General features: G+C 39.9%; 1 protein-coding gene across 1 annotated transcript in view; it reads right to left on the reverse strand.

Moving 5' to 3' along the window:
• LOC141110675 (paired box protein Pax-6-like) overlaps positions 1-11,118 on the reverse strand; it is an 80,196-nt gene extending 69,078 nt beyond the window's left edge. The window contains exons 1-2 of the mRNA XM_073602163.1: positions 11,014-11,118; positions 1,895-2,091 (exon numbers count right to left, since the gene is read on the reverse strand). Coding sequence (XP_073458264.1) covers positions 1,895-2,009 — 115 coding nt within the window. The 5' untranslated portion in view covers positions 2,010-2,091; positions 11,014-11,118. The remainder of the gene's footprint in view (positions 1-1,894; positions 2,092-11,013) is intronic.
• Positions 11,119-26,672: the final 15,554 nt, after the last annotated feature.

Here is a 26,672-nt window from a genome sequence, read left to right on the forward strand (position 1 = left end):
GTGGTCTCCAAACTGCCGCTCAGGGGTCGGATGCAGCCCTTTGCTTGCCTTTATCTGGCCCTTGGGGCACTATTCCTACCACTGACACCAACAATGGGGCATAATTTCTACCACTGACAGCCAACCCTAAAGTCTGAAGGACAGTAAACTGGCCCTTTGTTTAGATAATTTGGGGACCCTTGGCATATACTGTACCATGCCTTGTAGTATGCTGCATTTAAAAAAAAAAGGTTCATACATTTTTTCATCCATTGTGGTGCATTGAAATCCCACGCATAACTGCATGTCAACACATGCCACAATACATGTTACCATGTGTTCATTAACGCACAGATATAACAAAAAAATTACTTATGTCACATAAAAGTGTCACCACACTTGAATTCATGAAAGTTCAACTCCAGCCAAAATGTTTCTGCCTGCTCTGGTAAAAACTAAGCCTCCCTTTTGTTTTTTTCTGATTTCACAGACACGGGAAATCACACGAAGTCTTTCCAATGGGGACATTTTTAGAAGGCAATTTGACATTATAAATGTCGTTTCTTAATTAGCATTTCAAGTAAACATAAAGTATAGTCCAACGGGTTTGCAATTATTTGGCAGATGTAGCTCAGCAGATCTGCTCCACATATCCTCTGAAACAGAAGTTAGTGGAGCAGGTCTGGAGTCAGAACCGCAGGTCTTGGAGCAGCTGTGCAGCTAAAGTTGGCCCTTTACCACTAGAATTTCTTTGGAAAAAAATGTGTTTGGTTAATATAGTGTGGTCTCCTGCTTAACAGGAGATTGATAGGTAAAACATAGCAGCTTGTGCCTTGAAAAGTAGGGTCAATTCAACTCCCTCTAGTAAGAAAGGGACTTTGCTCCATTCTGTACAGTCTGCTACACAGTTCTATCAAGAAAGCTGTCCTTAATTGTGAATAGTTTAAATGGAGTATCCCACTATACCCCCTTCTCCTATCCAAGTTCCTAAACTAAAATAGAACAACAAAAAAAAAAAACGACAAAAGAACCCGCTACAACACCTAGACTTGTCATTGGAGCAACGAGTGAAAGTTGTGCACCTGGCTGTGGGAAATACTGTGTGCCTGGCTGCGGGGCTGAAATAAGGAAAGATCCAAGAAAATACCAGCGGCTCCTACGGGGTTAGTGCTACATGACAAACTTGTTTTGAATTTTCATAGAAATGTTCAGACAAAATTCTACTGTGTATGGGCAGCTTGAGCCGGGGTTTGTGGAGACACCTGAAGCTGCAGCTAAGTGTTTTCTCTGGTTCTGAAGCCGAAGCTCAGCTGCTGGAGCCATTGCTGGCCAAGATGGAGCATTGTCATCCCGCATATTTACTCCACTTGCTCTGAGAATCATTTATATACAGTATAATGCCCCTTCCCTGGCAGTCAAAGGTCTATAATACGAATTTGTACTTGTAGTTGTAATGATCATACAGAAGACTCTTCTCCTACCCTAACATCGGACCCATTCCTGCTATTATTTATGTTACCTTGGCATGCTTTGTTCATCCCTTCAGAATTAACAGCTCATATCAGATTTTTTTTTAGCTGGAGCAACAAAAATTGGAGCTGTTATCACCAACAACAAAGGATCCTTACTGCCGGCATATGCAATGAAAAAACACGGCTTCCCCAATGTTCTGTATGTATATAATTGCACACTATGCAGAGAATCAAGATGTATAAAACAATAACAGACATCAAACTGATCGCGCTAATGGTTATTTAAAAAAAAACATTGAAATGACTATACGGCACATTACATTTAGTTATAAGAACATGTAATAGTTACACCTTCTTTGAAAAAAAACATTAAAATAATATGCAAGAATGTCTCAATTATTTAAAATATCTTAGCAAGCATCCATCTGTTTACATAGAAGTACCTGTACTGGGCTGTCCAGTCACTAGACTGTCTTGGTACCAATCCTGTCGGCTGCCCCAAGCTGCGTTCTGTATGTTCAGCATTTTGATCTTCTGGTCAGTGCCATCAGCCCCCATGGAACAACTACCTAATCTTGTAAGAGGTGGGGCATGTGCAGTAGGTCAGGAGGACATCCTACTTTAGAACTTCCAGATTATCCTGGGACAGAACAAAATGAAAGATTGTGTTTAGTCTTTGCAAATACATCATTTTCCAAGAATCACGTTCTCTCTAGTTTGTTATAGTCTTGGTGCTAGTGTTTGTTCTTGTCTAATAACCAAAATGTTAGTATACCAGTATTTACCAGTATTCTGATTTTCCAAAGTGTCAGATCACATGTGCATTCTAAGAAGTCTATCTAAAGGGCAAGTCTACCCAATATTATTTTAAAGGTCATGGCACCCTTTAAAAGTATGCAAAATCTTGAGGAACCCCAGTCTAAACTGTAAACAAATTTAAATGTTACTCCTTAGTGGTAAACCCACAGCCACCTTGATGAAATGAACATCACATCAGAAGCCACCCCTTACACCAGAAGTCCTCCCTTCACATCAAATGTCCCCCCATTACATCATAACCCCCTTTCGTGTCAGAGTCCCCTCTTCACATCAGAGGCCCCCTTTCATGTCTGAGGCCCCCATTACTTCAGAACCCCCTCCATTACATGAGAGGCCCCACATCATGTCAGAGGTCCTCCAGACCCTCCAGTTTGAGGTGGGTCCTGTGCCCACGGCCCCCCTGGGCGAAATTTAAACAATAACATTAGTTAAAAAACGCTGGTTTAAATCAATCCCAAATTCACTTACTATGTGATGCACACACCCCATAAAGTAAATCAAAAACTTTCATGACTGAGTTAAATACCCCTTCATTACCCCTTCCATACCCCTTACAGTGGGAGGGTTTCAGCAATAGTGGCAGTGCTGTCAATCCAGAAAGCAGTGGCCAAGTGCTGATTGACAAGCTGCAGGTTTTTGACAATCCTGGCAGCCACATTTCCTGTAACATCTTCTCATCCCACTGTAGTCCAAGCAGGCACAGCCTATATAATGTTGATAACTCTTCAAGCTTTGTCAGAAGAAGTGCAGCATGGTAGCCACACTATCACAGGAAGATGGTAGTGTGAAGTAGAGCTCACTGGTAAGGATTTTTCAGAGGAACCAAGAGAAAACTGTAGTGCAGATGCACATATTGTTTTAATGGAAGGTCATAGTTTTTGACAATGTTCATTCATTAACTGCAGCAGCGAAACAGCAGACAGGCCTGTGCTGTATAACAGAGTTGTGTAAATCTCATGTTTTGGGGGCAGAAAAAACAAATCTTTAGCAGTTAAAGAAACTCCCTTTTATGTACAAGGAAAAGACTCACCCAAGCTCTACTGCTATATGGAAGTTGATGAGCAGAGTTAGTGCACTGGCTGTATAGTACACTGTGAGTCCATAATAGAAGAAAACTCCCTTATATGTATTTCGTCCCGGTTTTAACCCTTTGCCTGGAATTCAGCTTGAAAGCTTGTGAGCAATGGCAGAGCTTATATTTCCATCCATCCATACAAGTTGTGCATTCTCCTACAGAAGGAACACTTTCCACTTGCACCAGGATCTTAACTTCGTATGCCTACACTATGGGACTGCCTGCTTTTGATATGGAAACTCCCCATCCAAGATGAGGTAAGGATGGAGCAGACTAGGGGTCAGTGCCTAGTCAAGGGGTTATTTTGCCCCCAAAAATTAAATTTATTAATTTTGATCAAAGAAATCAGTGTTCATAGTAGCCTTGCTACAGAACCATTAAATCAGAAATTTTCCACACTAATGCCCCGTACACACGGTCGGACATTGATCGGACATTCCGACAACAAAATCCTAGGATTTTTTCCGACGGATGTTGGCTCAAACTTGTCTTGCATACACACGGTCACACAAAGTTGTCGGAAAATCCGATCGTTCTGAACGCGGTGACGTGAAACACGTATGTTGGGACTCTAAACGGGGCAGTAGCCAATAGCTTTCATCTCTTTATTTATTCTGAGCATGCGTGGCACTTTGTGCATCAGATTTGTGTACACACTATCGGAAATTCCGACAACGGATTATGTTGTCGGAAAATTTTATAGCCTGCTCTCAAACTTTGTGTGTCGGAAAATCCAAAGGAAAATGTGTGATGGAGCCTACACAGGGTCGGAATTTCCGACAACAAGGTCCTATCACACATTTTCCGTCGGAAAATCCGACCGTGTGTACGGGGCATAATTGTTTTATTTTTTATTCAACCCACAAAAAAAATGAAAGAGATCCAAAAAATACGACCTGAGATCAGATTCTTAAAACTGAATCGTATGTGCGAGTTTTCATAGAAAAAGCCGGAAGAACACGAAAATACTTGTTAGTGTAAAGAAGCAGTTTATAATAAGTGTTCTTGTGATGTATTATGTAAAATGACTGTTTCATAATTCATAAGTCAACACTCTTATGATATAAAATATACAAAACTGAGAGCTGGAGAACTCTTCAGATCTACTCTGCTAAAAAAATCTTACACCAATACCTTCTATTTACCCTTTCTGGGAATATTTAATGTCTAAAAGATATCCATAGCTAATTGCTTTAATGATATTAAGAGATAATAAAAAGACATCAGAACATAAACCCAGGCACCTAGAAGGGTGTTTAACTTGTAAAACAGTCTTTCTGAACTAACATTCTGTGGAACTCTAGGGTTTCTCAAGGGGTTGCTAGTGCAATAAACAGTGACTTGTTGATTGCTCTCCTGAGAGTACTTATATAATTCTGGTACGAAAGTCACTCAGCAGAGCTTTTGGCATTGGACTAATGTAGCCTTCCCCATTATCTTTCATATGAATAACCACTGACAACTAAGATCATTTTAGGTGTCTGCAATGGTAGCCTGCCTATAACTGACCACCAATGTAATAGGGAAATCTTTCGACTGACCACCAGTGTAAGGGAAACTTTTCCCACTTACCACTGTTCTACAGGGTTCCCTCTCCAACTGACCACCAATGTAAGGGAGCTCTTCTCTACTAATCAATAATGTCATGAGTTCCTTCTCCACTGGTCACTGGGGTAATGGACCTTCATCCACTGACCATGATCCAAGTAATGGGCCCTTCTCCACTGCTCACCAATTTACCCTTCTCCGCTGAGGAACTACACTGGCCACCAAAGAGGTATTTTTCCACTCATCACCAATGTTCCCTTCTCCACAGACAACAAATGTTAGGGAGTACTTTTCCACTACTAAGCATAAATGTAAGTAGGAGCTATGCTGGCCACCAAAGGGGTATTTCTCCACTGATCACCAATGAAGGGACTCTAAAATTTGTACACTGTGCATTTCTAACTTGGCATTGTTATTATTAATTTCATGTCATGCTTATTACAGAACATAACTGTCATATAGAAGAGGTGGTGTTAAAAATTGATCCACCCTGGGTGAAAAAATCACTAACTACATATTGAGCTCCCTAGATGCAACATTTTATCCATATTAAACTACCATTCAGCTGAGGACTGTTGTTCTGCTGAACAAAGTTTTATTATATGAGTTAAATCACTAACTACGTATAACCAATTATTTCTAAATTTTTGTGTAACAATTGAAGTTAATATGCAGTCCATAACACCAGGGCTAGGTTTACTAATGTGCACAATTGACTTATGCCTAAATGAAGTGCTGGCTCCATTAAAAGAAATCTGGTCCTGCCTGACACTCTCAAATATTTGTGGCCATTGCCTAAGCTGAGTTTTTTCCTGGTTCAGGTCTGTTCAGCTTTTGAGATGCTGAGGAGGAGGAGGGGCCAAACACAAGATCAAAAATTTAAATCCTTGCCTGCATGACTGTTAAAGGCACAACGATACCATAGGGTAGCATTGTTCTTGACCAGATGAAATACAATTTTCACATTCTCTGTAGCACTTCAGCCCTTAATTGACTGTGATCTGCTTTCAGTTTAGCTTATTCTACTGGAACCATTTCTTTCAATCTTCACCTTCCAAATCCCATATATTCTTTCACATGATTTTCTTCTTTGATCCTCCATCTTTCTTCAGAACTCTGTTCAAAAATTTCTTGTGGACTCTTTTTCCTTGCTCATCATATGATCAAGCCAAATGCAGACAGACTTCAATATAAAGGGACAGTCCATCCAAAACACAAAAATTTGGTAATGGGCGAATGCTGGCCAGTCAGAACCCCAGTAACATCTTATATTTCTTGGGTATTCCTCAAAACTCTCCATAAAGGCAAACAGGGAAAAATCCAAAAGGGGGCTTAAAGTGAATTTGTTCTTTGCTCACACAAGGCAAAAACAGGTTTACTTTCAATCCCACTGCCCACAACATATACTTTCCTCCTTTTCACTGCCCCTTCCCCCTGCTACAAGTCACTAAATCACTAAAGTCATTACAGAGGACTCCCTATGTGACAGCACTGACCGGCCTAGCATTGTCATTTGAAATGAGTCACATGCTCCCTTGTATCTCACATAATGGGTATACCCTTCAGCTTCCAGTGCTTAAAGAAGTGAATAGAGAGAATTAGAAGAGGGAAGTGTATGCTGCTGGGGAAGGCTTAATTAAAGCAAACCTATTGTTTTTCCTTAAATGGGCTGAGCAAAGAGTCACTTTAAGACCCATTTTATCAGACATCATAAGTGGGCTGACGTGGGAACTACAGAGATCTCACAGAATAAGTCCACTAAAGGTATAAGAACACATTCGGTGATTATTCCACTGTTTCCCGATTAATTATTGAAATACCTGTTTTTGGTCATTTGCCACTTAAAACACACTACAATCTGAATTTTCCATCCAATATTTTTTATATATTCACGAGTATATCCACCTGATACTGATAACTCAGTTGTTATTGCACAATAGCAATGTCAATCACATTAAACATTTTTTTATTCTCAAGCAGATCAAAGTTTGTAGATAAATGAAAGTAGCCACAACTGTTGAGAGTGTCTCAAATAGACGGATGGGTGACAAGATTAGGTGTAAAATTAACCCTGGCATATAAAACACGCATCCCATAGCGGTTCGGAGCAGAAAAATGTAGTACCATAGCCATCCCATTACCACTGAAGGGCCCAAGGGATTATTATGTAGGTGTTGGATGTTCTCATAGCAGCTCACAAACACACTAAGGCTCACAACCCCATATGGCACATCCGACAACCAGAACCAAATATGTAATCTTGATTTACAAAATTTTGCAAGCAGTTGGGATAGGAAAGACTACTGTACCTTGTAAAGCAAACCTATGGCATCTTGAGAAATCAGGCTACGAGTCTGTATAGTAGGGACCTCCAAGTGTCTTCTGCATTGTCTACTTATTTCTAAAATGCAGAGGGAGTATCTAAACGAAGGGACTAGGGTCCATTTGTGGCCCAAGCAGGGGTCCCAACATGTCATGTTTGACCTGGACACTGCTTAAAGCAGACTTTGCCGTGAAAGTCCTAAGAAACAACCTAAGCATACTGCTGCAAGTACTATAAAACCTAGCTTTTCTCTACAGAGAAGGGTATTATTAGTATTCAGCCACGCAGAATTTTTTTTTAAAAACTCTGCATGCGGTAATGAGCTCTTTCATGCAGAAGCGCTCATTACTGCCCTCCAGTGTCCAATAATTATCCGACTGTAACAAGCAATGCTCAGAACATCTTCTGACTGAGCACATGGCCTGGTAAATCGTCTGACTGTTGTATGCAACACTAACTAAATCACATCTCTTGTTATTACCAAGCCATGTTTCATGCCCTGTGGCCAGCTACAAAAGATTCAGTATCTGCTCATTCTCGCTGCTATGTATCACTGTCAACTTGTCACATAGAGGAGGGCTGTTATGGTATGCTGGGACTTGTAGTTTAGCAACAGCTAGAGTGCCCCAACTAGCCAAAGTAATGGAATTTAAAATTATTTTTTAAAATGTAATTTTTTGCACTATGATAACCTCTCCAACAATATATTTTCATACCATATGTGCAATTCATATTTTTGAACTATACCACACACTATTGAGAGCATGACAGGCTAAGCTTATTTTCAATTTCTGGCCCTGCAGATGCTCTTACTCTCTTGACACATGACAGAAGATTCACCCAGTAAATATTGAAAATGACAGTACAGTATTCTCAGTAAGAATGACAAAGGCAACTTTCAATAAGGAAGCTCAGTCATGCCTATACAGTCCTTAAGATATAAACTCTTGGGCTACAATGGTTCACTAGTTAAAGGAAAATGTTATCAAAAAGTCTTTTAGGGCATGTAAAAAAAAGGCAAAAAGTATAGTAAAAACAACTTTAACTGAAAAAAAAAAAACCCTTTTGATTTCAAGCATTTCGGACCACTAGCTTCTTTGTCAGGCATATTAAAAGAAGAAAGATGAAGAAGGCATAAAAAAAAATAATATGCATATTGTAGCTAAAGATAATGCCTATTACTAAAATATACATACAAATAATTGCAAAAGGACATATAATAAAGATAATTGCACTATGACTGCGTCCTCCACAAGTTTGGAGCAAGAAAGGGCAACATATAACAAAATACATTTTGGCTATTATTAATTTTGTATTTATTCCTGGACATAATTTTTGGTTTGAAAGTAATATAGCCTTTTTTAATATAAAACTTACCCTACAACAAAAGGCTCAATTAACAAACCTAACATACAAGGATCTTCACACACACCAGGATCTTTAAAAAAAAGTGAAAGTTTTTTTCTATGGATTCCATTAAGATTTGCAAATGACAGTCACATGGCTTAGAGAATCTTGGTTTTGTGTTAAAGCTTAGTGAATTGAGCAAAGGAAAATTCTGACTTCAAGTGGCCGTCTAGTCCTGGGCTTGAAATTAAATTAAAAGCGCACCAAAATATCTACCTTTTCAATTACTGATTATTCAGCATGAATGAAGACAGTAAGATACATTTTGTACATATATTCCAAATTATTTTACATTTGGCAGGTGATTTAAAATAAATACATTAATTAAACTAAATATATAAATAATACATTTAATAAATACATTAAATATATAAAGATAGAGATACAACCTTATCATAGCTCAGAATATATGTTGTGGTTTTTAAGAGCTAAAAATAATATTTAAGTGGTGTGTGAAGCTTATAACAAAACATATTTTGTTCAGAATTTTAACTTTTCAGGAGATTTAATGTTCTGGCCAATTTTTACATTTTTGAGCTGTAATAATTTATTTATGAACTGAAATGGTGATATTCTATAAGACAAAAATATGAAATTATATATTATTTATATTATATATAAAATAAATAAGTTATATGAAATAGTAAATTATGATTTAATAAATCTAGCAAATGAATGGAGCTCATCACCGTTTCTTATTTTTATAATGAATAAGGCAAAAGCAATACACAAAGTGCATTAGTCAAGAGTATCCAGCAGCATCTTTGATGGTTTTAACTATTCCAAATTTATACAAGGTAAAACTTGATTGGTTACTATAGGCTTCAGTTATTAGGACATTACCATTACTTGAAATACCTTGAAATACAACAATAAGACAGATTTTCAGTAACTTTTATGCATATAAGGTAAACATATAAAATATGCCTGATACATTCCTTTTTGGTTGATGCTTAAAACATATTACTTTATTCTACTAAGGGGTAGCTGGCTGTACTACTTTTTGGATATATTATTATTTAAATAATAATAACAATAAAAATTTTATATGTTAAATACTATATTTTTTATTTTAAGGGTTGAGTACATGGCTACTAGATTGATTTTGTAAATAAACTGCTATGAACAAACAAAAAAAGCCAAGCCATATATAACTTCTTTTTGGATTTGTATATTATTGCAAAAGCGCTTGGAGAACTTTGCAGTTATCCTCTTGGTCTCATCTCAAAAACTCTGCTGATTGTTATGGCACAGGGGGTTTTAAACTTGCCTCCGGTCAATCAGACTCCAACTAGGCTCATCAAACAAAAGCGACATGGCCGCTGGGCAGCTAACGATAATGACTTGTATTATTTTGATCCATCTCCACAGAGCCCTGCAATTTAGAGCGGAGACCTCAAACCCCCAAACCGCCAATTACTGTATCTGTAGAGAATGAAAAGACTTAATCTTCCTCAAGATCCATAACAACTTGTCTTGTTGTTATTTTTCTGAAGGTCAAAAGGTTTTTTGTGTAGGGTCACCAGAAGCATAAAACAGTTAATCCAATATAGAAATGGGACACAATGTGGACAATTTCCTAACAGCAACAAAACACATTAGAATCAAACAGTATGAGAAAATCATCACTGGAAATGTAATGTTAATAATAATAATCATAATAATATAATATCAGTTATACCTTTCTGATAATTTCTAATACATTATAAAAGGCCTCAGTAAAATGTAATTATTGTTTTTAGACATTTCTAAAAAAATCAGAAAACTTTACAAATCAGTTATTTTAATAGGTTTTGACATATATGTGTAAAATGTGACATTTTGTTATGAGATTAATATGAAATATATTATTTTATGCTTATATAGATTATAGATAGATAGATATCATAAGCATAGCTATTTTTAATAATGTGCATTGCATAAGTGTGTATAGATATGTTTATATATAATATGTACGTGTTAAGTATATACAGTGTGTTCTTCATGCATCTAAATCTAATAAATATATATATTATATAAATGTACATACAAAAAAAATAATAGTTCCATATGGTAAAACAAAAAAATGAATAACTATTAAATATCATATAAAAAATACATGATCTGCAGTTTGCCCTGTATCCATTGAATGGATGTTTGACCTCTCCTGGCTGCAAATTCGTCCATAGAAAAACTGTCCCTGAGGGTGTGATGTATGATAGGTGTAGTATTGAGGCGTCTACAGCCCTCCAGGAAAACAAGTAAATAGCACAATACTTCTAGAACACTTCTCAAGGCCCTAGAGGTTTCTTGAGCAATAGGTACATTAGTGCTAACAACTTTTCTCTAGTCCTATCAGTCTACTGTTAGCTCACTGCAAGAATTAGGTACAATCGGAAGGGTTCTATCACCTTTCAGAGGCTGGAATTCTGACTTGGACCTGGCTGTATCTCCACACATATGGGTCTTCCTCACCCACAGCTGGCAGTCGCTCCAAATGACTGTGCCACTCTGCTGCAGTAATGAATAAATAAGTTCTGGGAGCTATGAAAAACCAACAGGATGGTTCATCTGGGTGACACTTGTACTAACCATTAATGTCATGTTTGAACTTAATTCTACAGAATGGTTGGGGGATGGGTGGGAGAGGGGACATAGCAGAGGGAGAGAAATAGAGGACGGGAGGGAGTAGAGGAATGGATATGGGGAGGGGAGAGAAGTAGGGTAGTAAACGATGTAAGATGAGTAGAGGAAGGAAAGCAGCAGTCCCCGAGTATCAGCCATGGTCTGTTGGCTGAAGAGGGAGCCACAAAGGTTTCTGGCAGGGCCTGTCAGCTCTTGTCAAGGTCCGAAGCAGGCTGCGAGTACATAATCACTAAATGAGGCTCTGCGTTTGACACACAGCAGTATTGGGCAAAATGCCACTGCCAGCCAATGGTGTTAGGGACGCAGAATTGAGACATACCTGCTCTGTGACAGCAGTTTACTGCGCTGGACAATCTACGTCTCATCTGCACTACCTTTTACACTCAATTCTATTTTTTTTATTACTTAACACTTTGTACAAAACATTTTATTGTGAATGTTTGTGTGCTCGCTGGAAAAGCTGTCGAGAATAGTCGCAGTACTATTGTGGTGAGATATTCCTGCCAGAATCACAAGGTTCATAGAGTTGTTAAAGTGGAGTTCCACCCACTTTTACAACTCTTCAGCATCCCTCACTAAACTGTGAACTGTAAACAAATTGGATATATATATATATTTTTTTTTTCTCAGCACTTATTGCATATCTGCTGTATTAATTTTTCACTTCCTCCTCCCTGGCCGCGGCCCATCGCATCATTTCCTGTTTGCAATGCCTTCTGGGAAGGGGCGGCAACTTCCTCTGACACTGCCGTTGCTATGGAAACCTGACCTAAAACCTATTACACTGCTTGTGCTGCACTGAGCATGTGCGAAATCTGCAAGGATGAGATCCAGGAAGAAATACAGTCTGGCTTCAGATGCCCAGACTTAAGATGGCCACGGCCTGCTGTAAGTTTATAAAATAACAAACTACTGCTATATACTAACAAAACAGACCTTAGTTTACAGACTAACTTTACTAGAATACATTAAGCTTGTGTATTATAGGGGTATTTTTATTCAAAAAGTATAATTTCGGCTGCAACACCACTTTAACCTGAAAAACTCAGTTATAGTCTGCCTGTTATGTGGCACATCTGCACCGTGTATAGAACCTGCTACAGCAAAACTGACATTTATAAAGTAAACAAATGATATTTAATTTGATTTTCCATGCAAGCTTTATTTATTTAGTAAACAACGACTTGGGGAGCCAGTCTGTATGATGAGGCCACAATGTAGTGCATTCAGAAAAAGATTAGAGATTTTTTGGATAAATTCTGGTGTCTCTTTGGCAGACTTTGGATGGAAATAAAAAAGTTTTGTACCACAGTGAGCAAGCCTTATGTGAAGAAGCCAAATTATAATACACTCACGTCAAGATTAACAATTTTTTTTTAGATAAAGTCTGCTGTCTCTTTTGCAGACTTTGTATAGAAGTAACAGGTGCAGAAAAGTTGGGCTTTGAGTGTTGGTGGTGCCTTCACACCGTAACCTTCTGGAGGTAGTCTTGATCAAAGCAAGAATTGGCCTTGCTGTAAAAAATAGAAATTTGACACCCCTGTCAAACAGGTGCGGATAAATTGGTCTTTGGGTGTTGTTGGTGCCTTCACCCCGTAACCTTCTAATGGTAGTCTTGATGAAAGCAAGATTTGGCCTGGCTGTAAAAAATTTAAATTTGATGCACCTATCATACAGGCGTGTAAAAATTGGTCCCTGGGTGTTAATTGTGCCCATGAAATCTATACCAAAAAATTACTTCAAGATACAATCAACACCCACAAAGCTAGGCAGGCTAAACAGTCTTGCAGATATTTGAGATCACAATAACACTTAATCAGCGATATCGGCATCAATTTGATTGATAGCTGCTACTAATCCAGGACTGATTAATTTTTACAAATGTCAGCCGGTCTGTGGACAGGTGCGCTCTTTTGCGCTCTTTTATCTGTCACAAATCCTCCGGCAGCACTAAATGCCCATTTGGAAAGCACGCATACTGGGCAAGTTCTGGCCAGTGGTCTATTCTCATGACCCAGTAACCTAGTGGATCATCTGCTGGAAAGTTCTCCATGTCTGTTTTCGTCTCCAATAATCTTCCACCATTTGATGCAGATACTGCTGATGGGATGTTGAAGCTGACAGCCCTGGGTGCCGAGGACTAAAAATTCTTTTAAAATGCATCACTGAGGCGGCCTCCTTCTCCACTGCTTCTCCTTTGACCAACAGAAGCCTCAAAAGTAGCTTTTGCATGAGACTGTAATCTACCAGAGTCTGGAAAGACGCTGAGCCTGTCCTTGTGCCATACTCACACAGGTACTCGTTGATGGCCCTCTGCTGCATGTGCAGCATTGCCAAACCCAAGTTGCACCTGGTGAGCGTGTCACAAATCAGGCGGTTTACGGGCAAGTGGAGATCCCGCTGAATTTCAGTCAACCAAACTAGCTGTGTATAACCGCCTGAAGTGGCTACAGACTCTTATGGCCTGCTTTAGAAGATCTTGCAAACCTGGGTACCTGTTTAAGAAATGCTGCACCACCAAATTGAGGACATGTGCCAGACATGGCACATGTGTCAATTTTTCCCGTTGAAGGGCGGACAGAAGGTTAGTGCCATTATTGCACATCAGCATTCCTGGCTCAAGCTTCCGTGACATGAACCACCTCTAGGCCTGCTGCAGCGGAGCTGAAAGAATCTCTGCTCCAGTGTGGCTCTTGTCCCCTAGACATATCAGCTGAAGCACTGCTTGGCATCTTTTAGCCTGACTTATTGAATGGCCCCTTGAATGCTTAGGGGGTACTGGTGGTTCAGAGGACAATCCAGCAGAGGAGGGCATGGAGGAAGAGGAGGAGAAGGAGGGGGTGGAGTTGACAGATCTCGCATCATCACTACCAGCTGTATGGAGACATGGCGGCAAAACAAGCTCCAGCACTGAGCCCTGTCCTGCATCCTTCCTAGTTGCAAGCAGAGTTACCCAGTGTGCTGTGTACTAAATATATCGTCCCTGATATCATCCCTTACCATGGTTGCTGGACCATGAATCAGCAGTAATGTGGACCTTGCGGCTGACTGCCTTGTCCAATGATGCCAAAGCATTGCCTCCCACATGATGTTACAGAGCTGGAATAGCCTTACATGCAAAGAAATAGCGACTGGGAACCTACATCATGGTACAGCACATTCTGCAAATTCACAAGACTGGCAGAATCCACAAGACGAAAAAGGCAGGAGTTCTAAAGCCAGCAATTTTGACAAGTTAGAATTTAGACGCTGGGCATGTGAGTGGCAGCAACTGGGGCAGAGAAATTTGCCTGCTATACTCTACAGCTGGGGGTGTGCTGTTGGTAGACGTGTTGCGAGGACCTGGGACACCTTTTACTATACCATCATCCCTTTCAGTGGAGGCTGCTGCGAGGTCATGAGGGTTAGATATGAGAAGTGAGGAGTGAGTAGGAGAAGAATTGTGTCTCTTGTGTTGTGCTTTCAGGTGCTCTTGCCAATTGGAGTGGTGGAAGGTTAATGCCTTGTTAAGCATGTGGTACACAAATGGATGGTGTTTTTGCCAGGCTTGATCTGCTTGCGGCAGAGATAGCAAATTGCAACAGTTTGATCGGTTGCACATATGCTAAAACAGGCCTACACAGCTGAGCTGTGGGAAGTGGGCCAGAAGATAACAGCTCTACAATTTGATGGCATAGGGTGGCTGCTCTTTACTCTTCCATGATGCCTACCTTGTTGGGGTTGTTTCTCCCCCTCACTTTCTTCCTCTGCTCTATCCGGCACCCAAGTCACATCAGTGACCTCATCATCAGCATCCCCTCCATCTTCATCATCGCTGGAGCCAACTTGGCAATACGCTGCAGCTGGGAAACATGACTGCCAATTTGCTGTTTATCAGTGTTCTCCCCCCCTCTTTGTAGGCTCATGTTAGTCCCTTCCTCTACATCAGAATCAAGTAATGTCTGTGCATCCTCAAGAAGCAAGTGGCTGACGCCATGTTCAAATAATTCAGATGACTCCTCCATGCATGATGCTGGGGCTATGGCAGGAGTAGCTGTGGACAGGAAGGCAGAAAAAGCTGCTCTGGCAGCTGCAGTGAACTTCACACTAGTAGCACTAGCACCTTTGCCTGTGGACACAGACACTGCTGTCCCCCTCAAAGTGGCATGGGAACTTCTGCCTCTCCGTGTTGGCCTCCCAGACATGATGGTGGGGCTTATTACCCAAATTTTAGGTACTGGGAAATGTGTAATTGGTTGCACTTTATTCAATAAAAAGTGGTGTTTGGTGCACTTTAAATTGAGGACTGACGCTGACAGAAATGTAAAAACTATTAAAAAAATAAATAAGTAAATAAAAAAAGGGGGAACACTACGTCACAGTCAGAAAAACAGCAGCTAAAAATTTAAAAAAAAAGAAGGCAGGCAGGTAACAAAAAAAGAACCTCCCAAGAAAAAAAATGCAGCAACCAAAAAACCAAAAAAAAAAAGGTGGATATACAGCACTATATACAGCAATAAATGTTATTACACTAACACACTATACTGACACACTATACTAACACTAAACTAACACTCTACACTCAAGAGTCACAATAAGTGAACACACTAACTGCTAGTAGCAAAACGAGCCCTGCTCTATCTAAGAGCTGGCATTGGGAAGTTACCTTTTATAGTGTGGGCTGGGACTATGAGCACTGAGCCGGGATTGGAGAAAGTAATAATCGGACCAGCGGTCAGGTGCAAGGCTTCATCCAATTAAGGGCCTAGAATGCACTGTATAGTAAGCAGTGCACTGTGGGGTGCTCAGCGGGCAAACACCCCACGAGCTACCCGCAAATTCGGATGCTCACCAAACGGGCGAACAGTGGAAGTTCAGGCCAAACTTATGCTTGGTTCGAACTGCTCGCCCATCTCTACTTAAAGGAATTTTGTAAAACATTTTATGGTTAAGAGTATCAAATATAGCCAAAGTGCTTTGGAGAAAACAAGACTCCTCCTTCTTTGGGGATTGAGCAGTTGATGTTAATGTGGTAGCAAAGTCTTGCTGATGATATTAAAAATTGTGCCTCACTGTAGGTTCAAGTCATAATGTACTAGTCTTCATTATGGGTTCCGTAACTTCAGCCACTTGAATAGCTGGGCCGTGGTCCTGTCACTCCCGTGCATACCAATCTGCAGTGACTATCAGTCTGGGTCTCACTGAAGCATCAGGCAAGACAGGGTGGGTGCAGCTGACTCTGGCTCTCAGATATGCGCAAAGAAGTGGAGCCAGCTGTCAGCCAGGCAGCCAGGAGGATCCCAAAAATATTGTCGAGATCCTGCCAGAGCCTGGAGTGGCTGTGCCACGTCAGCTGAAACTATTTTATCATCTAGTGAGGACTTACTTTGTCTCTAACAGAGAGGTAGCAGCCTAGGACCAGAACAGGACCAACCCACACTATATTCTAATCACAGATGTGTTTCTGTGAAGGAAAGAGCACTTTAGAGCATATCCTTCAGAATCAATTTTCACTTCACATCAGTCCAACACTATTATATACATCAGGTAACTTCTCAGATGTCTTTGTTACCCCAAGAATGCTTGTTCAGGGCTGTCATGTGTTACAGAGGGGAAAATTATTATTTGATCCCCTGCAGATTTTGTAAGTTTGCTCGCTTACAAAAAAATGAAGGGTCTATCATTTTAATCATAGGTGTATTTTAAATGATAGAGACAGCACATCAACCAAAAATTCAGAAAAAACTCATGATACAAATGTTAAAAATTGAGTTGCAGTTCAGTGAGTAAAATAAGTATTTGATCCCCCAGCAAATCATGATTTAGTACTTGGTGGATAAACCCTTGTTGGAAAGCACAGAGGTAAGACATTTCTTGTAGTTAGTGAGCAGGTTTTCATACATCTCAGGAGGGATTTTGGTCCACTCTTCTTTACAGATCTTCTCTAAATCCTTAAGGTTTCTTGGCTGCCGCTTGGCAACTCGAAGTTTCAGCTCCCTCCATAAATTTTCTATAGGATTAGGGTCTTGAGACTGGCTAGGCCACTCCATATCCTTAATGTGCTTATTCTTGAGCCACTGCTTTGTTGCCTTGGTAGTATGTTTTGAGTCATTGTCATGCTGAAAGACCCATCCACAACCCACCTTCAGTGTTCTGGCTGAGGGAAGAAGGTTTTCATCCAAGATTTTACAATACATGGCCCTTTTCATTGGCCCTTTAATGCAGCAAAGTCGGTCTGTACCTTTAGCAGAGAAATAGCCCCAAAGCATAATGTTTTCACCTCTGTGCTTGACTGTAGGGATGGTGTTCTAATGCCCTGTACACACGGTCGGACATTGATCCGACATTCCGACAACAAAATCCATGGATTTTTTCCGACGGATGTTGGCTCAAACTTGTTTTGCATGCACACGGTCACACAAAGTTGTCGGAAAATCCGATCGTTCTGAACGCGGTGACGTAAAACACGTACGTTGGGTCTATAAACGGGGCAGTAGCCAATAGCTTTCGTCTCTTAATTTATTCTGAGCATGCGTGGCACTTTGTGTGTCAGATTTGTGTACACACGATCGGACTTTCCGACAACGGATTTTGTTGTCGGAAAATTTTATAGCAAGCTCTCAAACTTTGTGTGTCGGAAATTCCTATGGAAAATGTGTGATGGAGCCTAGACACGGTCGGAATTTCCGACAACAAGGTCCTATCACACATTTTCCATCGGAAAATCCTATCGTGTGTACAGGGCATTAGGGTCATAGTCAGCATTTTTCTTCCTCCAAACACAGATCAACAATCATTCCAGCCGAAAATGGCCAGATGGGAAGACTATGTCTATGGGCCACTTTAGCAAACTGTGAGGATGAAATTCAAGCTGGCAATGATTTTTTATAAAGGATTTTTTTTTTTAATAGAAAGGAATATTGGTCCTATTTATAAAATTGGTAGAAATAAAAATTCCCAAGTCAGGAATCTACTTGGTAGACATGCGCAAAAATAATATTTGTTGCTTCTGACACTTTGATAAATGAAGCTAAATAAATAACTGATTGAATTAACTGCAAATCACAAAACATAAAGGGTGTATCATATAAGTTGTAGTAACCAATCATAAGCTGGCTTTCAGAAGTTTAGAGAGGGTGTTGTGGTTACTGAACATGATACTATTTGCAATGACCTGATTCATTCTTAAAGGATCAGTCTACCCTAGATTGATATTTTTGTTAGTGGTTTATATGATAGTGAGCTGGTTAATCCTCTGATATCTCTTTGGGGTGTCATTATTCAGATATATCTCCACTGGAGTTCTGGGCTCTGTCGCTTCCGCCATGCATTATTATTGTTGCCTAAGGATATCTCCTTGTAATCACTGAAGCAAATGGGTGGAGATGGGTATTTAGATGCAGAATTGCTGCTGAATTCACTAAGGAGAATAAGCAGTCTAGTTGTTTCAGCCTGTTGACATCACCCAAACAATGACGGTAGCTCCAGTATGTCTGTCCTGGCAGATTCACTTTAAAGCTGAACTCCAGCCAAACAGCTAGATACAGAAATGAAATACATATAAGGGGGCTGTTATATCTGTCAACGTGGCGTTGGCGGCATACTTATATATCCCCCACTTGGAGCTAGCTGTGACCACGGCCAGTCTCTTTTGGGGGTCACTGCACACCAGCCTTACGTTGCACGTTTTGCTGGCGGTGCTTAGGTGCAACGTTTAGGTGAGTTTCTGTCTCTTTTCTCTTCTCTCTTGTTTCCTGCTTTTTCTTGGTTCAAGTCTCTGCGTATTTGGTGACCCTGTTTTTTCAACACACATTTATTTTCTACTATTTTTTCACTTTCCCTTTTTCTTTTTCATTTGTCACTCCTTATGCACAATTTGCAGTGAGACTTTTATTTCATAACCTTTGCAACCCTTATACTCTTTCAAATGCCATTCACTTTTGGGTATAGATTCCCCAATATATATTTCTTGACTCATGTCATCACTTGTCTTGGAGCATACTGGGTTTACAATTGACTATTTAATTATTATTATTATTTATAAACTACTACTGTTATAAACTATATACACATTTAATATTTTGTTCCCAGATACGTTTGCTTCAACCACACAATACCCCTGATTGTGGGGACACTCCGTACGACTTTGTACTTCCCATTCTGCCTGGTGTTGCATCCCTACATATGCCACCTCAGCTCCCGTGGAGAGGTTGTGCTTTTGGCCCACCCTGCACTCACCACCGCCCACCGCACACCACATTTGCTGCCTGAGTTGGTGAGTGTGTTTGGTTAACCACTTGCCGACCGTCGCATGCCGATGTAAGTCCAAACTTTGGCGGCGGATATCGTTGTTATGGCAGCAGCTAGCTGCCATAACCCCAGTATCCCCGTTTTTGTGCGGCGGTCGGCTTTCAGATAAAAGTGGTCCCTGCGGCGGATTCGCCGCGAGATCAGCCGTTGATAGCGGCGGAGGTGATCACGTCCGTCTCCCTTCTGTGCCTGGAGATGAGTGAGGCTAAGATGGCGCCCACTCGTCTCCATGACACTGCTGGGCGGAAGCGACGTCAAAACGTCACTTCCGTCCATGCCTCTTAAAGGCACATTTTTTTCTATGTCATTTTTTTAAATGACTTTTTTTTTTTTTTTTAATTGCATTTTAGTGTAAATATGAGATCTGAGGTCTTTTTGACCCCAGATCTCATATTTAAGAAGTCCTGTCATGCTTTTTTCTATTACAAGGGATGTTTACATTCCTTGTAATAGGAATAAAAGTGACACAATTTTTTTTTTTTTAAACAGTGTAAAAATAAATAAAATTATGTAAAATAAATAATAAAAACAAAAAAAAACAACATTTTAAAAAACCCCCATCCCGACGAGCTCGCGTGCAGAAGCGAACGCATACATGAGTAGAGCCCGCATATGAAAACGGTGGTCAAACCACACATGTGAGGTATCGCCACGACCGGTAGAGCGAGAGCAATAATTCTAGCCCTAGACCTCCTCTGTAATGCAAAACATGCAACCTGTAGAATTTTTAAATGTCGCCTATGGAGATTTTTGAGGGTAAAAGTTTGACGCCATTTCACGAGCGGGCACAATTTTGAAGCATGACATGTTGGGTATCAATTTACTTGGCATAACATTATATTTCACAATATAAAAAAAATTGGGCTAACTTTACTGTTGTCTTTTTTTTTATTCAAAAAAGTGAATTTTTTCCAAAAAAAGTGCGCTTATAAGACCGCTGCGCAAATACGGTGCAAAAAAAAGTATTGCATTGACTGCCATTTTATTCTCTAGGGTGTTAGAAAAAAAACAATAAGGTTCTAAGTAATTTTCTAGCAAAAAAAACCTGTTTTAAACATGTAAACACCTAAAATCCAAAACGAGGCTGGTCCTTAAGTGGTTAACCATCTATACACCCCAAATGTTCATTTATTAATTTTTACTCTTTTATATGAACAACATGGTTCATTAAATTTTTATATACATTCCATAGGAATTTTGGTCGCATCAGCTCCTGATGAGTGGAGAAATAACCACGAAATGCGTCAAGCTTTGTTTTGATGCCCCAGTGACATCTCATACGGAATCATATTTATTTGTACTATCTGTTTTACTCAATTACATCATTTTTTCCTACTCAGTAAATGCACATTTACCATGTGGGTACAGCTGTCGGTATCAGGCATGTTGTTGCTAGCAATATTATGCTTTACTATCTAAGTTCTTTACCATCAAATTATGTGTTGTTATACGTGTAATACTTTACTATGCTTATGCCATGTGCACGCCTCTATGTGTATATGAAATGAACATTCTTTAACGCATATGAAATTAATACACTTTTTTATTGTCTGTTATTTATTATAACCAATAAACATTTCATGATGATATTCAAACATAGTCTATTTTACCTCCACTACTCAAGTGCTTCATCTTAAAGTCCCACTCTCCCTTTTGTACTCACTGTGTCGCTTTAACTGACAATTGCACGGTCGTGCGACGTTGCACCCAAACAAAATTGACGTCCTTATTTTCCCACAAAAAATCCCAGCTTTCTTTTGGTGGTATTTGATCACCTCTGTGTTTTTTTTTTTTTTTTTTTGTGCTATAAACAAAATAAGAGCGACAATTTTGAAAAAAAACACAATATTTTTTACTTTTTGCTATAATAAATATCCCCCAAAAATATATAAAAAAACTATTTTTTTCCTCAGTTTAGGCCCACATGTATTCTTCTACATATTTTTGGTAAAAAAAATATTGCAATAAGCGTATATTGATTGGTTTGCGCAAAAGTTATAGTGTCTACAAAATACGGGATAGTTTTATGGCATTTTTATTATTATTTTATTTTTATTAGTAATGGCGGCGATCTGCGATTTTTATCAGGACTGTGACATTATGGTGGACACATCGGACACTTTTAACATTATTTTGGGACCATTGTCATTTATACAGCGATCATTGCTATAAAAATGCAGGGAAGGGGTTAACCACTAGGGGGCGATGAAGGGGTTAAGTGTGTCCTAGGGATTGATTCTAACTGTGGGGGGCGATGGGCTTCAGCTCACATGACAACGATCACTGCTCTTGATGACAGAGAGCAGTGATCTATCTCTGTCATGACACAAGGCAGAACGGGGAAATGCCTCATTTACATAGGCACTTCCCCGTTCTGCAGCTCCGTGACACGATCACCGGGAGACCGGCGGACATCAAGTCCGCCGGTCCCGCGGGCATGGTCACGCTGTATGCGGCGGGTGCACGCACGCCTGCTATCCCCACCTCTTAAAGGGGATGTACAGGTACGCCCATTTGCCCACTGCTGCCATTGTGCAGACGTATATCGTTGTGCATCGGTCGGCAAGTGGTTAATATGCATTTGCATGCTGTGTTGCGTTGTGTTTTAAAACACATTGCAATGCTTTTTAGAATTATTTTTTTATACTTCACTAAGCTTTATTTGTAAAAAGAATATGTCAACTGACTGTTTTTGCATTCATGTGCATTGTGGTGCACTTACATGCATTTCTATGCCTTGCGCTGAGAAAAGTATAGCATATTCTACTTTTTTGCAGCGCACATCAACACGGTGTACTGGTATGAACTGCTCCTATTGAAATATATTGCTTTTACAATATATATACTGTTGTGCTCATAAGTTTACATACCCTGGCAGAATTTATGATTTCTTGGCCATTTTTCAGAGAATATGAATGATAACACAAAAACTTTTCTTTCACACTGGTTAGTGTTTGACTGAAGTCATTTATTATCAATCAACTGTGTTTATGCTTTTTAAATCATAATGACAACAGAAAACTACCCAAATGACCCTGATCAAAAGTTTACATACCCCAGTTCCTAATACCATGTATTGCCCCCTTTAACATCAATTACAGCTTGAAGTCTTTTGTGGTATTTGTGGATGAGGCTCTATCTTCTCAGATGGTAAAGCTGCCCATTCCTCTTGGCAAAATGTCTCCAGTTCCTGTAAATTCTTGGACTGTCTTGCATGAACTGCACGTTTGAGATCTCCCCAGAGTGGCTCAATGATATTGAGGTCAGGAGATTGAGATGGCCACTCCAGAACCTTCACTTTATTCTGCTGTAGCCAATGACAGGTCGACTTGGCCTTGTGTTTTGGATCATTGTCATGTTGGAATGTCCAAGTCCGTCCCATGCGCAGCTTCCTGGCTGATGAATGCAAATGTTCCCTCAGTATTTTTTGATAACATACTGCATTCATCTTGCCAACAATTTTGACCAAATTTCCTGTGCCTTTGTAGCTCACACATCCCCAAAACATCAATGATTCACCTCCGTACCTTTCATCATAGGCTTTGTTGACTCCTCTCCAAATGTAACGTTTATGGTTGTGGCCAAAAAGCTACATTTTGGTTTCTTCACTCCAAATGACTTTGTCCCAGAAGGTTTGAGGCTTGTCTCTGTGCTGTTTGGCGTATTGTAAGCGGGATACTTTGCGGCATTTGTGTAGTAATGGCTTTCTTCTGGCAACTCGACCATGCAGCCCATCTTTCTTCAAGTGCCTCCCTATTGTGCATCTTGAAATAGCCACACCACATGTTTTTAGAGAGTCCTGTATTTTACCTGAAGTTATTTGTGGGTTTTTCTTTGCATCCCAAACAATTTTCCTGGCAGTTGTGGCTGAAATCCCAGTTGGTCTACCTGACCGTGGTTTGGTTTCAACAGAACCCCTCATTTTCCACTTCTTGATTAGAGTTTGAACACTGCTGATTGGCATTCTCAATTCCTTGGATATCTTTTTATATCCATTTCCTGTTTTATACAGATCCTTTGACAATTATTTTGCTTTCCCCGTGAATCAGAATCCATAAATGTCAGTGCAGCACTGGATGAAAGATGCAAGGGTCTGTCAGGAGTCCAGAAACTCATTGACCTTTTATACACACACTCTAATTACAAGCAAACAGTTCACAGAGGAGGATGGTTACCTTTAATGGCCATTCAAACCCCTTTGTGTCAACTTGTGTGCATGTTATCAGGCCAAAATCACCAGGGTATGTAAACTTTCGATAAAGGTCATTTGGGTAGTTTCTGTTTACATTATGATTTAAAAAGAGTAAACACAGTTGATTGATAAAAAATGGCTTCAGCCAAAGACTAACCATAAGTGAAAGAAATGTTTTTGTTTTATCATTCATATTCTCTGAAAAATGGCAGAGAAATTAAATTCTGTCAGGGTATGTAAACTTATAAGCACAGCTGTATATGCTGGCATGTACTGATCAACTCATGCTAGCGCATCAGGACTGAATGAACCTATATGTCTGTCTGGAATTTAGAATTGAAGGTTTGAGGGTTTTTTTTGTATTTTTTTTTTGAGAAAAATGGTTGATTGTTTTAGTTAGGAAAGTATCACTTTGCAATAAAATATGTGGTTAGTTCAGAAGAGAAACTGCGAAGATGATGAAAGCCATAGCACTGATAAAGTCAACTCTGATTAAGAAATGGCATTTGATTTCAAAACTATATCAACTAATTAATCAAGTGGGAACGGTTCTGTTGGTAGGAATGGTGCATTTAATGAACAAATACCAAAAATAATTGCTTAATTTTTATTCACTTTTAAGACATTGTCTCATTGTGTTAGTTCAATAACATTACTATACAATAACTGGTGGAAAGCATGTGGTTCATACTAACCAATCAGATTTCAGCTTTACCTTGGCGGAGTGAAATGCGTTGGGTACGTGGCATGGTCGGGGTCCAGGCTGAGACTGACACTTGTCTACACACAGCAGGTCTTGTTCTAACGTGCGGCTCCCGGGATCTTCTGCTCTTCAGCATGGAGATATTGTTCTAGTAATTCACAGTACCCTGTTCAGTGTTAAATAACAGTGTGTGGTGCAAGCTGGAACATTTTTATGATGACATTTAAGGTTCTCAAAAAAAATGTATGTGTGTATATGATAGCGATGGACTGATAGAAGTGAGACTAGGTTCTGACAAATGTACAATAAAGTACATCTTCCTCTCAAAGAAGCTTGTAAGAGGGTGTTAGCACAATTCTCAGTTTGGCCACTAGGTGGCGCACTCTTATTAATTCAGTGCAGAGTAAACATAGAGTCAGTTAGAGCTCCATGGGACTGGTTGGGTCCCTATTCATTATTATGTAGCCCTGGAAGCGTGAGCAGCTCCCTGACTGGGCAATATCTGGAAAGGTCCTGTTACCCTAGTTGGGAGTAGTGATACGGGCAGGACATATTATGCCCACCCTAGGGAAGGGACTTTCAACAGTTGCTGGAAAACCTACTGAACTGGGCTCTTCCTTGAGTTTGGCCTATTCTGATCTGGTACCTGGCAAATGCGGGTTGAAGTATTTGTGACATGGTAACGTATATGTGGTGTTGAACTGATCGTGTAATATGCTTCCTCCGGGAGTGGGGAACTCTAACACAGAGAATAAGGCAAGAGGCCTGTTAGTGGTACCCAGGAATGAAATGTTATCCAACATTCTTTTTGCCCCTGCCTACAAGCTGATCCGTGATGAAGGTACAATGCATGTAGATCTTTTTATGATCCTAGACTGCTACCACTTTGATCACATCACAAGGAGCATTCTTCAGGCAATAAACTCTGCAGTAGGCACTGAGGAGCGCCCATTACAAAAGCTCATGTGACTTAAATGTCTTTTTGAAAAATATATTGGTTAAGAGCATGAAATACAGCCATCACATTTTAGGGGAAAGGCCTCCTTCTTCTTTAGGGCTTGAGCAGTTGATTTTACTTTGCTGATAAGTCTGTTTTTCTAAATGAAGAGAGGAATTAAACTCTTTAATCCGAGAGTCCACTGTTTGGGGAGAGTGTAACATCCACTTCATGGCTATTAATTTCCTGTCTATAAATAACACGGTTAATGGCAACAGTCTTCAGGATGTTCTCTTCCAGAAGCTCTAGCCATCCAAGGCATTGAGGGGAGTAAAGGAGATCTGGGAATCGAACACCAAATTGACTATGTCTATTATACCATGCCAGTACTCAAATACCATAGGGCAATGCCAAAGCATGTGTAGTACCCCCTCATCTCTAAGACATATTGGACATAGCAAAAAGTTTCTATGGCAATATTTGTGTAGCCAAATGGGCGTACGATATGTCCTATGAAGAATGTAAAGTTAGGTTCATCTCTGAGTTAGATAAAGAAATAGTAGGAATGGTTTGTAAGATAAATTTACATTGCTCAGCAATCTCTCCCAAGTCCTGTGCCCAATAGGGGGGATAGGTCCAAATGGGCTTTAAGTAAACTAAGACAAATGTATGAAACATTCCGTTAGATTGGAGGTTGCTATAAGTACAGTGTTAAGGACATTTGGTTAATAGAATTCAGCCAGTTTAGTGATAAACACAATCCTGCCACACCACAAATTCCAGCAAGTGGCTTTGCCCATTCAGGGTCAAGCGGCAGGTTCTCTTAATAAACCATTGGGGTACAGAAAGGAGTGCCAGACCAAAAAGATGAAAAGGACCAAGATCATTTTAATTTTGCTTAAATTAGTCATATAAAAAAATGCTAACACATTTCATTGGAGTAAGGGCACCAGTTGCTGAGGGCCAATTGCCACTCAGTAACCAGTATACTATTACTCCAAGAGGAGATCTTAATTTCAGGCCTAATACAGATCTGTGCGACCACTGATTGTTCTGAGCCCATTAAAGTATTTTCTGGCGAAGAAGGGGGTGGTTTGTCTGCCGAAAGGCATTGGCTGTCTTTATATGAACAATTTATGAACGATTAAAATGATTTTGGATTTATCCTTTTAGTTTGATGCTCCTTTCTGTATTCCGATGGTTTGAGCTACTGTCAGGCTCCCATTGAGGGAAGCCTTGCTGTATTAAGTCGTAGCTAGTTAAAGGTTTTCCTCAATTGAACAAGTGTGCAAGTCCCAGAGCC

This window comes from Aquarana catesbeiana, linkage group LG10 (genome assembly GCF_042186555.1).
Source record: "Aquarana catesbeiana isolate 2022-GZ linkage group LG10, ASM4218655v1, whole genome shotgun sequence".
In the NCBI taxonomy this organism is placed as follows: Eukaryota; Metazoa; Chordata; class Amphibia; order Anura; family Ranidae; genus Aquarana; species Aquarana catesbeiana.